General features: G+C 46.8%; 2 protein-coding genes across 3 annotated transcripts in view; one reads left to right on the top strand and one right to left on the bottom strand.

The window, feature by feature from the left end:
* The first annotated feature begins 10 nt into the window (after positions 1–10).
* TACR2 (tachykinin receptor 2) lies at positions 11–13,299 on the top strand. The gene is made up of 5 exons (XM_080597526.1): positions 11–471; positions 3,647–3,841; positions 6,811–6,967; positions 7,564–7,760; positions 8,200–13,299. The coding sequence occupies exons 1-5, from the start codon at positions 68–70 to the stop codon at positions 8,393–8,395; spliced, it is 1,149 nt and encodes a 382-aa protein (XP_080453652.1). The 5' UTR covers positions 11–67; the 3' UTR covers positions 8,396–13,299.
* The window catches only part of LOC308197274 (hexokinase-1), a 69,778-nt gene continuing 66,560 nt past the window's right edge, over positions 12,480–15,697 (bottom strand). For both annotated transcript variants that reach the window (XM_080597496.1, XM_080597492.1), the window contains 2 exons: positions 15,040–15,273; positions 12,480–14,325 (listed from right to left, as the gene is read on the bottom strand). In XM_080597496.1, coding sequence (XP_080453622.1) covers positions 14,181–14,325; positions 15,040–15,273 — 379 coding nt within the window. In that variant the 3' untranslated portion in view covers positions 12,480–14,180. The remainder of the gene's footprint in view (positions 14,326–15,039; positions 15,274–15,697) is intronic.

Genomic DNA, 15,697 nt, shown 5'->3' with positions numbered 1-15,697 from the left:
AGCACTTACCGCAGGAAAATGAGCAGACACCAGCTGATTTTATTTTCTGCTTAGCTGAAGAAAAACCATGAGCACATTTCCCGTTTCAAACACGAGCAACATTTTGCAGGCTGACTCCCTCGAGGACGGCGACAACCAGACGGCAGTAACCCAGTTTACCCAGCCAGGCTGGCAAATCGCTCTGTGGGCTATCACCTACTCCTTCATTGTTATCACCTCCATCGTTGGCAACATCACCGTCATCTGGATCATCCTTGCGCACAGGAGGATGAGGACTGCCACCAATTACTTTATCGTTAATTTGGCTCTTTCGGATTTGCTGATGTCCGCTTTCAACACCATCTTCAATTTTATTTATGCCAGTCACAACGTCTGGTATTTTGGCAAGGAATTCTGCAGGTTTCAGAACTGGTTCCCCATCACCGCAATGTTTGTGAGCATTTACTCCATGACAGCCGTGGCCGCCGAGAGGTAAGAGGCGATTGGGGAAGATAAAGATCTGAGAAGTCTGCTGTAAGCTAGAAAACGTTATTGCAATACTTTTTGCAATTGGCCCCCACTTACCGTGGCAGGTGCCTTATCAGCAAAGTGGGAAGAGTGCTAGACAAATAGGCTATGGGGTTACACACTATTAATGGGAAGAAAGTTAGGCTCTCCTGTCTTATCTCCAGCCTGAGCCATTCCTGAGTCTGTAACAAGTACAAGTGGTTGAAATTTTATTGTTCCCACGTTCCTGGTCCTAAAATGTTTCCCCATCATCATGCGAGTCCAGTGCAGTGGTAAACCACCAGAAATACTGGGAAGTGGATCAGACATGGCAGTCGGTTTCACCAGTTCACAAGAGTGACCAGTTCCAAGAGGGAGGAAAGTAATTACAGAGACTTTGGCTTCTGAGGTAATCTGGTATTTTCGTAATACTCTCTCACATCCACCAAGTCTCTTTTACTTGAGCTTAAATTTGGGCACTCCGAATGTGCTTCCACCTCACTGTTGAGTAGCACAACGCTGTTTTTCTTTTTACTAGAAAGCGGTCAAAAGTCCATGGGAATTTCCTGCCTTACAGGCCATGGCGTGTGAAAGAAATAAGGGAGATTATGCTCCCTTTGAGACTCTCTGCCTGCCTTCCTTCCTTCCATTTCTTCCTCTGTTTGCCCAACTCTGGGAAGGAACATCTGTGTCTTTTCCATCCTATGTCCCTACTGCAACCCCATAGCAAAGGTCTTCCCCCAGTCAGCCAGAAATCAAGCCCTCGCGTTGGCTTTGCAGTTTCCTTCAGCTTTCTTCTGCTTCTTATCAAGCGTGAGTATCTGCACAGGGCTCTTCCAGCTCCCCCAGGAAGGGAGCCAACATCCCTCTGGAGCCATCTGCAAACCTTGCTCCGTGAGTCATCGGGGTCACTTCTGCAACTCCCGCCCCTGCGGGCGGCTTGGTTCACCCTGGCACACCCAGCCAAGGAAGCAAGCGATAGACAAATCAAACGAGATAAACAAACCTAGCTGGCGTAAGAAAGCTTTGCCCTGCACCGCCCACTGAAACTTGCACCCGAAGAAGGGACATGGCCGCACAGCTTCCAAAGAGCAGAGCAGTGGCTCCTGTAGGCACTGTGAGGATCGCTAGCAAGCCCGGGGAGATGAGCGATGTGCTGATCACCCCACAGTTGTCCAGATGAAAGCAGATCTCTCTTTAGAGGCGACAGCAGCTCAGTTTGAGACTCAAATACTCTTACGCTGTTCCTGGCTTTTAATCAAGGGTTGTTGATAACAGCTGTTTTATACGTGCGGTTTGCCAAAGAATATTAAAAAAAAAAAATTCCTTTTCAGCCTGTCCCCATGTCTCCCATTTCCCATTTTCCTTGGGGACACTTGGCAAAAGTTTCTATAAAGCCAAAATCTCTTTAGTTGCATGACAAGGATCAGAAAGAAAACTTGGCATCTCCCTGCGAACCATATTTAGCTATTCTTGCTTAACCTTAAAATAGATCCTGACACTGTCTCCTGGAAACTTGCAGCTTCCATTTATTGTTATGAGAACTTGTGTCCTCTTCGGCTCAGTTGTTTAAGTTTAATAAAACGTCTTTTGAACCTGTTTATTGTAAGACAGGAGGACAAGAGGTGATCGATCTATTAGGCATCTTTGTCTGCTGTAGACAAGGCTCTGTCACAACCGCTCATCATCACGTTTAGGACTACTCTGCTTCCTCATTTGGGGCTGCTGCGTGCTGGAGCAGCTGTTTCCACTGCGCGCAGCACTCCAGGCAGAGAGGTATTATCAGCTCAAGTTTCACACTGCAGATAACAAAATCTCCTAGGCCCTCTTTGGAAGGTTTGCAAGAGCGGTAGGAGCTCAGCGTATTTTGTCCATGCGGGACAAGGACCAGAGAAAGGGTGCCAGCATCTTGGGGTGTCACTTGGAGGGGGCACAAAGCAGGGGACAAAGGCAGCTCTTCTGCACAGCAAGAAGAGTGAGGAGACTTCAGCAGATCTCACCAGTGGCAGCATTTATACCTGGGGCTTGCTGGTCACCGAGAGCTGCAGTGCATGGGTTTGGGCACTTCCCTGGGCAAATATTCGGGAGAACATTTGCCACTTGATTCCTCCCTGAGCAGGTTTGAGCACTGTATAATGAGGATGAGCTAAGGAAAGCGAGGTGACATGAACATTTCATAGCTAAATAAGGCTCTGCTGCTGTGCAGCTCTGGCTTACTTACTGTGCTGCCTGTCCGTGCAGTCACCCTCTGTCCTGCAGCAATGCCTGAGCAGAGTTCTCTCCAAACAGCTTGGCCAGGAGACAGCACAGAATTTGCCACATTTTCGCTGTAAAAACCAGGAGGCAATTGGCATTTTCCACTCTATTTTGCCTTTGTAAACAACCATGACAAGGAGAAGGGAAAGCATGACAAGAAATGCATAATTGATTAAGGACTTGTTACGATACCCTGTGTTTCTACAGAGGGAACATAAAACCAGACAGCGCCCTGGGCTTGCAAGTAATCTAATAGTCAGATGTGCCATGAGGGCTCTGAGCAGGTGCAGGAAGAAAGGGTCAGCCTTTCCCTTAAATCACAAGCACAAGTGCTCCAGCATTTACAGGCAGAGGTGGATGGCACAGGAGTTTTCCACTGCTAAAAATCAGGGGGAAAAATTCCATAGAAAAGGATACTCAAGACTTCAATCTGCTGTTGTCATAACATGGGGTGTAAAACAAGATTGAGATAATTAGCAGGACCGGCACGTTTAGGTCATTTTCTTGAGGAAGGAAGAAGGGCATGGTGTTAAACAGTGCATATCTCCAAACTAACACAGAGTTCACAGCACCAAATTTCAGACCAAATGTACAAAGCATTTTAAAAAGTAATTAAAAAAAAAAAGAAATGATCAAAATAAGGGAAATACTTGTGAAGGACTATATGCACACAGTATAAATGATTGCTTCCTCCTTGCACCAGAAGTATCCATCCAGATGAGATCAATCTATCCTAGCTTAAGACTTGAAATTATTCTCTTCAGAAGGGGTTTAGCTCCTTGAACCTGACAGAATAGCTCTACAAATAAATCCCACCATATCAGCTGGTGAGTTTTTACACTTGCTGTATTTGTTGTACAGTTTGCCAATGGAACCATAAAAGCATTACCCATTTTTCTTGCAGGTATGTGGCTATAATCCATCCCTTCAAGCCCAGGCTTTCTGCTGGAAACACCAGAGTCATCATAGGAATAATTTGGCTGGTGGCATTTGGGCTTGCCTTCCCGCAGTGCTTCTACGCTGAGATCTTGACAGACAACGGAACGACGAAGTGCATCGTCGTCTGGCCAGATGACGTCGGATCGAAGCACCAGCTCACGTAAGAGAAACAAGAAAACTCACGATTCCTGCAAAAGTTAACTATGAAATTAATGTCGTGAACCAAACTGTTGGCTACAGACAGTACTGGGAGAGAGGGTAGAGGGAGGGGGAGGTTTTTAGGGGAACCACACAGCTGGGGAATATGGGTTTGGGGCAGCCCATCTAAGCTCAGTTTAATGCAGCTGTGGAAAAAGCTACCACGTTGTCATGCTCAGGGCGAAGAAGGGTGATACTCCATCCTCCCCTGCTTTGAAAACTGGCCATAAGATCTAGAAAGCCTAGATACAGGGCTTGGTGGATTTAAGAGAAACCAGAGCATAAAGTCTTTAAACAAGCAATAAATCCTGGTTTTAAAGATTTTAGATTCTCCCCCTCCATCAGGCAAAAGGGAGCTGGGTATTTTTAATGCTGAGAAGCCACATAGTTAGCTAAAAATCATGCTGCTGTCTGTGAAAAAAAAAAAAAGAAAAAAAAAAGAGAGGAGCTTGTTTCAAACATCTTAAGGTTTTATAGATCTACTTATCTAGACACACATCTGCACTCCCGAGAGATCCTAGCCCTCATAGCAATTTCCTCCTGCTTTAAAGCAAGATTGTTCAGACAGATGAAACAAGCCATACCCTGCATTTAGGGGATCTGCTGTGATTAATCATTATTCAAAGTACATGATACACAGAGCAGCTTGAGAAATCTATCAGGCAAAACATTTATACAAAGCAGTAATGGAAGAACGGAGGAAAAGGAACAAATTGATTAACAAAATAGAAACAATTCTTCAAACCAAAACCAAGTGCTAATCTCCCCACATCCATTCTTCGCTGTGAATGCCTTTCCCCAGCTACATGCGCCATGGATGCTTTTCCCTTCAGCACCTCTGGCAGACAGCTGGGCGCCTCCTACGGTTAGTTATTACCCAACTAACTGGTTTTCACACTAATAAGTGCCAAGTTCCAGGAACTCCATGTAAACTTGGCTGATCCATGGCACATTCAGCCCCTGGTTGTCAGTTTTTCCCAGTCCCAAAAAACAGCAAAGAGTAAAAGCAGGTTCACATCCCAGCCCTGCTGGGTCACATACCTCCGAGGGCTCCTTGGTGGTACCTCTGTCCTACGTGCTTGGGAACAAAGTACACCAGGTTCCCATCAACTGAGAAGGAGGGGTAGTAGGAAATCACCTTAAAACCAAGAAACCTTTTGGTAAAGGCTCTGTTCTCACCTGAAAGTGAAAACAATATACTGTGTCTGCATTTGGGGATGAAGCACGCCTATCTTCTTTTATGAGGCAAGCTGGAAAATGCTACATAACCCCTCACCTGCAAAGGTGCATGCTATTTCCTTCAGATGAAAAGCATTAGGTTTATTTCTCCCACAGCCATTCTTTGGGAAGGACTGAAGCAAAGCTTTGGCAGATTACCAATGAAATCGCTGCCTGTTATCTCTGTGGGCCCAGAAAAGTTGGTCCTGCACATGGCAAATAACGGGGCAGGTTCTTTCTGGGATCCTCAGCTGAAGAGCAGCAGCTCCTGAGCACAATAAATCTCGCACATTGACTAGCTCACCCCCCGAACAGCCTCAGACTTGCAGGTTTCAGTAGCTTTCCTAGCAAGGAGGTTGGAAGCAGTGATCTCCAGAAATCATCGTGACTGATGGCTCTGTCGGGATGAACGCCTGCAATACGGAGCACGGAGAAAAAGCCCCATGCAGCCACTCTCGTGACAATCCAAATCCTGAGGAAAAGAAGTATTAAGAGAGGTGGAAAGCAGGCTGACAACAAACACTCCACATCTCACAAACAGAGTATTTTTCTATACTTATTTACTTTATTAAGTGCCTTTTCCAGGGCATTGGCTAGCAATGAAATGCAGCCCCCCCCACATGACAGGGTAGACTTCCCACTTCCAGCACAGCTTTACACTGCTATTTCCTGACTCTGAACCATCACCACTCCCCTTTCAGTGTCTGTCGGTGGGCTTTAATGTTGCAGAAAGGCTGGGTCCCATGTGGAGAGCCCCAGTGCTGATTCCTACAGTGCTCTGCAATACAGCCGACCCCGGTTGCTAATGCGATGACTATCTACACAGTGTTGTCCTACTGAGAAAAAACACACGCACCCAGCCTTTTGTGGTCACTGCCAGCAGTGTGTGCCAGAGCCCTCCTGCCTAATCCCAGTTTTTCACACTGTTTATGTAAATGGGACAGCTGCTGTAATGGAATGAGCAGGTTGTTCCCTTCCCATAAATGGTGGTTGCTTAAAAAAATCAAACCCAAGCACAGAGGAACCAGCAGAAGCTCATGGGGTAACAGAGCTCAAGCTCACATACAGCCAAGGGAGATGGCAGCACTTTCGTCTGGAGCAGAAACCAAGTACCCTGTTGGTGACAAAAGATTTAATTGTGCATGTGCTCACAAATAAAACCAGCTGGCAATAGAAACACAATAATGGCTGTCACTCACTGTGCACGTGCTATAAACTGGCAATGCTCCTTCCTCCCTACCTGCCCTGCTGAGTTCGTGCACTCTGCTAGCAGCCAGCTACATTTGGAAGTCCCGGATCGTTGCTGAATTAAGATTTTGGCACCATTGCATTTGTCAAGTAGTTTTTTGGAATATTCCTTTTGCAAATGTGATTGAAAGGTTCACATTTTTACAGCCACAAGCCTTAGAAGTCTCTTTCCTGAGTGCAGCGGGATAGCAAAGTTCAGGTGACCGTGGACTGTAACCCTCTGACAAAAGATAAATAGCATTACTCTGTCTTGAAAGAGCAGTGAATCCAGTCCGAGGACTAATCATCACAACGTGGGAGAGATGAGATGAGCTTTTGCTGTTTACAAAAGCCCCTCTAATGATGTTTGTAGGCAAAATTTCTGCTGCTTTACGCTTTGGGGTTGAAGTTAATGGGAGCCATTTTCTGATAGACCCCTTCAAAGGATATACTGATGATGCAAATGTGCCTGTTTTTCTTTTTCAGATACCACATTGCAGTGATCGTGTTGATTTACTTACTGCCTTTAATGGTGATGTTTGTTGCATACAGCATCATAGGAATTACTCTGTGGAGCAGCGCAGTTCCAGGCAACCACATTAATAGAGTCCGCTACGAACATCAAGTCAATGCCAAGAAAAAGGTCAGAGGTGAAACTTAAAAATAATTACCCTAAACGCACCAGCCCTTCTGCCCCCAGCTCCAATAAAGAGCTTGCATTTCATGCAAAATCTTGTGGGATTGGGCATGAAAGGTTGACAAATTATTTTGGCCTGGGAGTAAAGGGGGTAAAGCCAACAAGCATGAAAAAATGGTGATTTACATGCACCAGCCATGCTCCGAGGAGGAAAGGCTCACGTCAGTGGGCCAGGCTGCCCACTTTTAGAGAGTAAAGCAGTACCCAGTGAATCCACATGCCACAGTGATAAACTCTGGACAGGGTGGAGAGGCTTCAGGGTAACAGCAGTTCTCCCATTTCCCTACCAAATCTCCCTGATGGAGCTGCAAACGGTTCCTCTGCAGGAAGCGCACGGCAAAACATTTGTTCTCACTCCCCTCCCTGTTCCCCATTTCCATCACCAGGAGTTCGTTTGCTCAAGCAGCCCAGCTCTACATACCACACACAGCACTTCAGGAGGGCAAAACACACCCAAAACAACAGTGGCATTTTCCATTTCCCCAGCAAGCCCAGACAACTCTACAGAGGCCCAGGGATAACACACTGTGTGTTTCTTCCAGTTTGTGAAGACCATGGTGGTAGTTGTGATCATTTTTGCTGTCTGCTGGCTGCCCTATCACATATACTTCATCCTGGGGAGCTTCAAGGAAGACATCTACCAGCAGAAGTACATTCAGCAGGTGTACCTGGCGATCTTTCTGCTTGCCATGAGTTCAACGATGTACAACCCCATCATATACTGTTGTCTTAACCAGAGGTGAGTAGTGTGCACGCAGAAAATCTCAGTCTGTAAAGGCAGAAACCTCTGGAGGTCAAAGCCACTGTGATTTTCAGCTATGCTCAACAGGCAGAGAAGTGAATTTATATGCTACTAACAACAAAACCTTAAGATTTTCTGCCTCCAAATAAAAAGCAGACAGCAGGCGTATGATCAGCACGTGGCCACGAGCGAACGGCTGCACGAGCACAACCCTGCCATGCCAAGAGATGTCCCTCTTGCTCTGCACTGAGAACGGGCTGTTCTCCGGACACTGGTGAAGCAAGCCCAGCCTCAGGCTCCCCAGAGCCATTTCCTGCTTCCATTTCAATAGGAACCTTTTATCTCCATGCTCATTCAGAGGTAGAATTACACACTTGCTCTTTCTCTGTGCAGTTAAAGAGATCTTGCCATTTAATTTCTTTTCTTATGCTTACAGGTTTCGTTCAGGCTTCAAGCTAGCATTCCGGTGGTGTCCGTGTATAAAAGCAACTGAGAAAGACAAGCTTAAACTGACATCCCCATCCCTTTATCAGTCGACCCGCAGGAAGTCAAGGAAATCAAGTTTCAACACAGAAACTCACTTCAATGAGGAAGAGAAGACATCATTTACCCCCACCCAGCAAACACTTTGATTTCTTCTTCTAGTTTTGACTATTGAAATCACAGAACAGTTTGGGTCAGAAGGGACCTTAAAGATCATCTAACTCCAACCCCCTGCCATGGGCAGGGACACCTCCCAGCAGCCCAGGTTGCTCAAAGCCCCATCCAGCCTGGCCTTGAACACTTCCAGGGATGGGGCATATTCTAAGACATCATTTAAAGGCAGCAGGTTTGTAGATGTCCTGAGACAGGTCTGTTTCCTAGGGGACTTTTACAGGTGCCATCAGCATCAAAAGCACTCTGACAATAAAACAAGACTTATATCCATGTAGGTCTGAACATCACTCAGCTCTGGATACAAGTTCAGCCCTCCTTTAAACCCATGCTGCAATACAGAAAAGACAAGTTTTGCCCATCAAGTCAAAACAGAAGCAAAACAGACCTCAGGCAGCATTCTACTAATCAGTATTTCCTATTTCCTATTTCCTTCCTGACAGCGAGCTCCTGTTCTCTGTTCCACAAGACACTTCCATCTGGAGAAGAGCTGATGGAACAGAAAGGCTGGGGCTCATCTGGCCCAGTCTGGGCGGACCCTTGGGGTGTGTGGGCAGCTAATTCCTGTGGCTCAGCAGCCTTGAGGTGGATGAGGCTGTGGAGCTGAGCTCCTTTACAACAAAGGCACCCATGCGGAAAAGCCTGCCCTGAATCTTTCCTGAATTCTGGGATTTTCAGGCCTGTGATTTCACCTGCACCATCTCTCATCATTTAGAAGTGAGAAACAGCTCCCTGAAGAGTCATCTTTTCATGGATTTCTATAAGCTTGTACCAACACGATTTATTTTTCCTGTTGAAGTGTGCTCGAGCAATTCCTCCACCTGCACATAGATAACTGTGGTACCTCATCCGGGGAGCGAGGCTCTCTGAAGAGCCTTAAGCAGGCTTGGTCAGAGGGGCTGCAAGCTCCCATCACTGGGGAAGGTGCTCAAAAATAGCTGCTGAGCGTAGCTCGTTAACTCCCTAGCTGAGCAGTCATGTTTGCAGCACTACTGCTTGCTTACAGGAGCAGAGGGCCACCCGGGTGTGACACACTGGGGTGGTGCACAGCTGGTGACATCTCAGAGCTCTGCACTTCCAAGCTGCCTGTACCCCAACCCCAGCAACCCCACCATGGTCCCCACCACAGACCCTTCGTTCCCCTTTCCAGACTTACCCCATCTTGTCGTCACTGTTCTTCTCTTCTCAGATACTTAAATAAAGGCTGAAATATGTCATCTTCGAAGCCTGAGACATTATGTGCAGACATGCAGAACAGGACAAGCTGAAATACAAGCCCAATACTTACTGCAATGCAGTATTTAATACTGGTGTGATAAGTAGCACCTTGCAATCACCTTCACCTTTTGTGACAGGTTGGCACATAACATCACAGAGACATACCTTGGCATACAGGAGGCTCCTACAATGTCAACAAGTCCCAGTTATTCCAAATATTCCCCTGTGCTCTGAGAGAACAAAAGCTACAAAGCGTTGCCAGGCTTGACTTCTACAGTAAATTCAGAACAAAGATTTGTTGCTTAAACAGAAAAAGTGCTCAGGGAAATGATTTTCCCAAGTCTATTTCAGTATAGAAACCAGCAGATACATCTTCCTTCTCCACTTAATCTCCACCACCTTGCTGGCTGCTGTGGGGAACAATTATGTTACACAGAGGCCCAGCAGACTTATCTCACTAATGGGACATGGCAGACGGCACAGGGCTGTGTGCCTTTCTAAAAAATGTTCATCATTTTAAATTGTTCCAGCAGGCAGCTTCTAGCCTCGATGTTATCTGCCCAGCCCTCCTGGCCTATCTGGCCAGCCTGCTCCTCCTGAGAGCGCACCGTAAGGGTGCGGCCAGGGCAGAGGGAGAACAATAACGAACAGGCACTGACAGCCAGCCACCACCAAGTCATCTTCTACAGGGATTCAAAACACTTTGGGAGAGGTGCTTGGTGAGGCACACACCTCTGGGACTCGTGCTTCAAGGAACTGAAGAACACCTGCACAACAAGTTCACTATTTTACATACATAAGCTGTACCTCTCCCACGTGCAGCTGAGGTGACAGTAAGGCATTAAAGCCCTTCTCCAGCAGCTTTCTAACGCAGATCTTTTGGGACCAAACAGGTTTGTCTTGAGCATTCCATCTTCCATCACACCGTAACAGCCAGTTGGATCCCATCTCAGATGCCCAAGTGTCACGGAGGTGCTGACACTGTTTCCCCCGTGCAGCCCCTGACAAGCACCGACGTTTCCTGCTCATGGCATCTCTCTCATTCTGGTGCAGAAAGCAGAGGATGATTTCTCCTGTCTGCAAGCGAAGCTCCACGTCTCCTGAAGGACTCACACTGTGGATCCTGAGAAGTCTGTCTGCTAGAAATAACAACAGTTAAGGAAGTAGGGATGCCCCAAGCCCTCATTGGAAAGAAGAGGCCATGCCATGGCCAACTACATTATTTCCTGTGATATACGAGGTAACAGGAACACCGTGCTCCAGAGTAAACACGTACAATTCTTCATATAAATATAGACTTGATTAAATGCCACGCAGCAGTATAAAGTGTCCAGGTCAGTGATAAATCCCCCCACTGTACAGTTACTCGTGGTCTAAGTACCAGGGAGTCCCTGCAGACTGTAAGGAAAACCATTTGAAGAATCTCATTGTTATAGCAAAGGAACAAACAAAAAGCACAGAGCAGGGTTCAGAAGTTCAGAAACACTTTATTTTGCCTTCTGCTATTATTTTTTTTTAAGAAAACAAAACAAAACAAAGGCTGCTTGTTTTAAACCTATTCAAAAGGCTTCTGAGAGAACCCCCAGAGGAATAAGGAGCAGATGACATTACAACAGTGGTGTGCAAATGGCCTTTTCCCCAGGAAATGTAAGATTTGTGTGTCAATATCGAAGTAATTTCTACAGCTTAACAATTAAGAAGACTATGATTTTATTCACCAAGCCTAAAAGCTTTAAGTAAGACATCTCAGTCATTGCTTGGCTAACACTGAAGACATTTCTCCGGACAATTATAGCTCGTGATTCACTTGCAAGTTTCCTAGGGGTAAGAAGAAGTTTGGAAATGGAAGTCCCACCAGGTCCAGCTGTTTCTCCTCGAGTACATCACCTACGGTCCACAGTAGGAACAGTCATGCTGTTAGAAGCACAAACTCACTGTTTGTTATGAGCTGGATCCAATAAACAACACCACCTCTGCCAGCATCTCCTCACTTCACAGTCACCCCATGACCAAGTTTAACTTGCACTTCACATTCATCCTCTGTCCTGCACCGAGCCTAGCCCACAGATCATAGAACGATTAAGATGCTGAAGAGCTCCAAACTCAGGTCTCCCATACGGCTCACACCACCCCTATGGCAGGCATAAGATTTGCAAAACTTCAGCAACTAAAACGCAATGCATCCCCTGCACCCGTAAACCTTCTCAGCTTCTTCTGCCTCCTATTTGGGGTCAGAGCTGCAGATCAAGGCTGTCAGACTACTCAAGCTGTAACATAAAATGGGTTAGGGGAGAATCACAACTGTAGTGTATGCAGGAGGGGCCTTTATACACAACTCCAACATAGGATGTGCAGACCAGCAGTGCAGGAGCACCTGATGCCGTGCTTCTGCAAGCACCAGCCCTTCGTGCACGTGGCGCTTACAGGCGTTGCTGTGCGTCAGGCTCCTGCAGGAGCACAGCACTCGCAACGTAGCCATCAGAGTATCTGGCAAAGCCTAACATAATCACATTTGCTTTGGTGCAGTGGGCTGAAGTCTCCCTGCACTGCGGTTTCCCCTGCACAACAGGGATTAGACACACGCAGACAAACTACACACACCCTAAGGTTTGGGCGTTGTGTGCTCTGTGCCTCTGCTGAGCCACATTAGGAAAGGCAAGGTATGGTGTCAAACAAAACCCACCCTGTTTGAATCTGACCCCGAACGCCCGGGAATAAAAACACACACACAAAACCCAGGCACCACTGGGATTAAGTTACAGCTCTCCCTGCACAATAGCTCTTCCCAAAGCACTAAGCCAGCAGCCGACAGAATCTCTTCCAGAAAGAACCACTAAACACCAGTTAACGCACATCAAAAAAAGTTTAATATTTTCACAAATATCACGTAACACTAGTATCGGAGCTACTAGTGTGCAAAGTAAAAAGACTCTCTACCTTTGCAAAACCAGTTAGGCATGCAATTTTTCAGGTAGACACACACTTAAAGCTGCGATGACTGCTTGCGACTCACATGTTACTTTACAACATTCACTCACAGTGCACCATAATGCATATTGAAATGTTATCAATAGGTAGGGCAATCCAAATCTTAGGGGGTGGAAAGAGGACAGAGAAGAGTAGCCTGCAAATTTCCATCTACTTTCTGCAGGAGAAGAGAGCAGGGAAAACCATGCAGAAATCTCAAATTCATTTTTGGTAGGAGAGCGGGAATTAAATACTGCTGTGGGGTCTCCCTCTTTGCAGAAAGCGGCGTGACTTGCAAATGTTAGTTACCTTTTGCCTTCCTAACTGGTTCTCGATTTAAGTAATGCAACTGCTATGCAAGTATAATAATGGCATCAGCTCGACAGAGGGCAGAATACACCAAGTGTATATGATACGAACCCTGTTGCTGCTTTAGTTCATGGAATAAGCTGGGTCCAATTTTGTCTGTGTGGTTTGTTTAGTTTACGCACCCAGGTCCTCAACATCGAGACCAAACTCAAACCCTCACATCCCCTTCTGGTCATTAACTCTAGCTGAGTGTTTGTGTTTCGAGTGGCTGCTTAACAGTATTAAAGATTAAAGCTTTGCGTGGAAGCAAATACCCATTTAAGGCAAGAGACAGAGGTGTACACATCCAGGTGACACTGTTTGGCTGCAGATCCTGTAGAAGGGCAGCTGCAGTGCCCTGATCTAAACTCATAACAAGAGAAAAAAATATTTTTTATACAACCCCTTAAACAGATGAATACAGCACAGACTGCCTAGGGACCATAAATCTACCCATTTCCCAGGTCTGGAGATTTGGATTACCCCAATCGCCAACCACTGTGTTTTACTCGTTAGGGATTTCTTGCCCAAATGTTACAGGTTTTGCTCGGTAACACAACACTATTCACAAAAGCAATGGGAAATACCAGTGGAACCAGATCCGTGGGACAAGGGCGTTTACTTTAATTTTACCATGACAAAACAGGCATCGAGGAAGCAAGTAAGTCACATTGTCAAGTCCCACTACAGAGTCATGTGCGTGCACAGTGCCGACACACCGCGATTTTTCCACGATTGCTTTAAACGAAACAACAGCAGGTAGATATGCAGGAGGGAACCGTTGCTTCCCTTTCACTAAAAGCTTCAACACCCAGGTTTGGTGGTCAGCGTGCTGGCGGTGCACGTAACAGGGATGCTGCAAAGGTCACACTTGGTACGATGCAACAGCAGCTCTCAACGCACATCAACTGGGGGCAATTTCATCTCAGACAACAACTGATTTTTGACATCTGCAGAAATTATAGACTGATTTTTTCCATGACCTACAGATGGGGAAGGTACCAACAAGGTGAATAAGAAACATGCAGATTGGGGTCCATAAACAGGAGATATTATTAACAGCACACATTCTATCTTGTATCCTATACTTTTTTATGTCATTAGTTGTATTTTTTTTCCCAATAAAGCAGTGAGTTCTGTTTTATTTATTTATTTACCAGTTCAGACTACGCAGTCGCTGCTTTATGAGAAAGTGCTCACAAGACAGAATCAGGGCCGGAATTGTGGAGTTCAGTTCTGCTCGGCATCACGAAGCCTGCATCCCACCGCTGTGATGAGCGCTGCCCCTTTCCCACTGCCGTCTTCCGAAAGCAGGAAGGTCACATCGCACTTGGGTGCCAGGTCTTTGACTGTTTGGTGCATAATCCTCGAAAAGCTGTGAAGGGAAACAATGGCAGTGGGCAAGGGAGGTCTTGCAGCACCTACAGAGCATAGCACCGCCACGGGCCTTTGCAGCACTCCCCCTTTCACAGCAGAGAGAAATAAAACGCTGGAAACTATGGTGGGTGTGAAGACTGGGAGCAGGGGCAAAGCACTTTCACCCCAGCCCTTTGCTCTCTCTCCATGCGGGGTTAGATGGATCTCTTCTGCCACAGCAAAGTGCAAAAGACGAGATGGTGCATTGGTCATCTTCCTACCTGCCTCCTTCTGTATACACTGGAGACAGGCACTAGTCCTCCCCTCCCTGTGTTGCTAGCTGTTGCAGACTCCTGCCCTCACCTGCCCCTGCTTTGCAGCAGCCCACCTCCTCTGCCTGATGGACAGAAATGTCTGCCCAAGAGGCACCAGGCAAAGAGGCACCAGGCATTCGAGCACTGCTCTGTCACTGCCTTTGCATAGCCAAGAGATCATTCGCCTTCCTGTGTGGCTTCCAACTTGCCCAGCAAGCTGTGTTGCCTTTAGTTTGGCACAGCCCCCTGAATCCTTCATGATCCTCTGATTACCTTTTAGAAAGCCCAACCAGCCCTGATTAAGATCTCTTTTCCCTGGCTCTTATTCTAGCAAGTAAGAGAAATCGGTTTGGAAAGGGACATGCAGCAACACGTTACAGGTCACAGGCAAACAAACACAGAGAAAGGTGAACACTCACTGTGGGTGTAGCTTGTACAGCGTCCCGTCCACACCAACCGTAATCTCCAGGTGCTCTAATCCCCTGTTCTCCCGAATTTTATCTACAACTGCAGCCATGCCAGCCCCACACAACTGAGCCGCTCGCTTCGACACTGCTCCACACACGGTCTTGACAATGATACTGTCATCACAGGTGCTGTTGAGCCCCAGCTGCTGGAGTATGGTTCGCACCTGAAGCAAAGCTAACCTGTCGCTGCAGGAGCAGAAGAACACAGCGTTTAATTAAAGGCCCTCCTCAGTCGAGCCACCAGCACAACCCCCTCCACATCAAGAGCTGCACCCACACACCCAGGCCACGCAGCCGTCCTTGCTGCTGGTACAAGAGACCAGAGAACGCAAATGCACCCACCCCGACATCATGCTGATGCCAAATTCGGGCAGAGCAGGAGAGGGGCACAGGCAAGCCAGAGGGGCTCTGAGCACAGCTCTGCGTTGCTTCCCCTTCTCTTTTCATACCAAGTGCATTTCAGGAAAGTATTTTTAATGACCGACTTTATTGTGTCCCCCCCCCCATAAAGACTCGACAGATTTTAAGATAGCGTCTGAGCAATAAAGACACAAAAATATCCACTAAAGAAGCACACGTTCAGCTAGCTCTCATTCAGTTCAACAGTTAT

Source organism: Anser brachyrhynchus (genome assembly GCF_964034855.1).
Source record: "Anser brachyrhynchus genome assembly, chromosome: 6".
NCBI lineage: Eukaryota > Metazoa > Chordata > Aves > Anseriformes > Anatidae > Anser > Anser brachyrhynchus.
This window is presented reverse-complemented; position numbering and strand designations above follow the sequence as displayed.

Excerpts from the sequence above, each read along its gene's own strand:
- TACR2 (XM_080597526.1), top strand. The coding sequence starts at position 68 with ATGAGCACATTTCCCGTTTCAAACACGAGCAACATTTTGCAGGCTGAC. Across the intron at positions 3,842-6,810 it reads GGATCGAAGCACCAGCTCAC|ATACCACATTGCAGTGATCG; the intron begins GTAAGAGAAACA and ends TTTCTTTTTCAG. Across the intron at positions 7,761-8,199 it reads TACTGTTGTCTTAACCAGAG|GTTTCGTTCAGGCTTCAAGC; the intron begins GTGAGTAGTGTG and ends TTATGCTTACAG.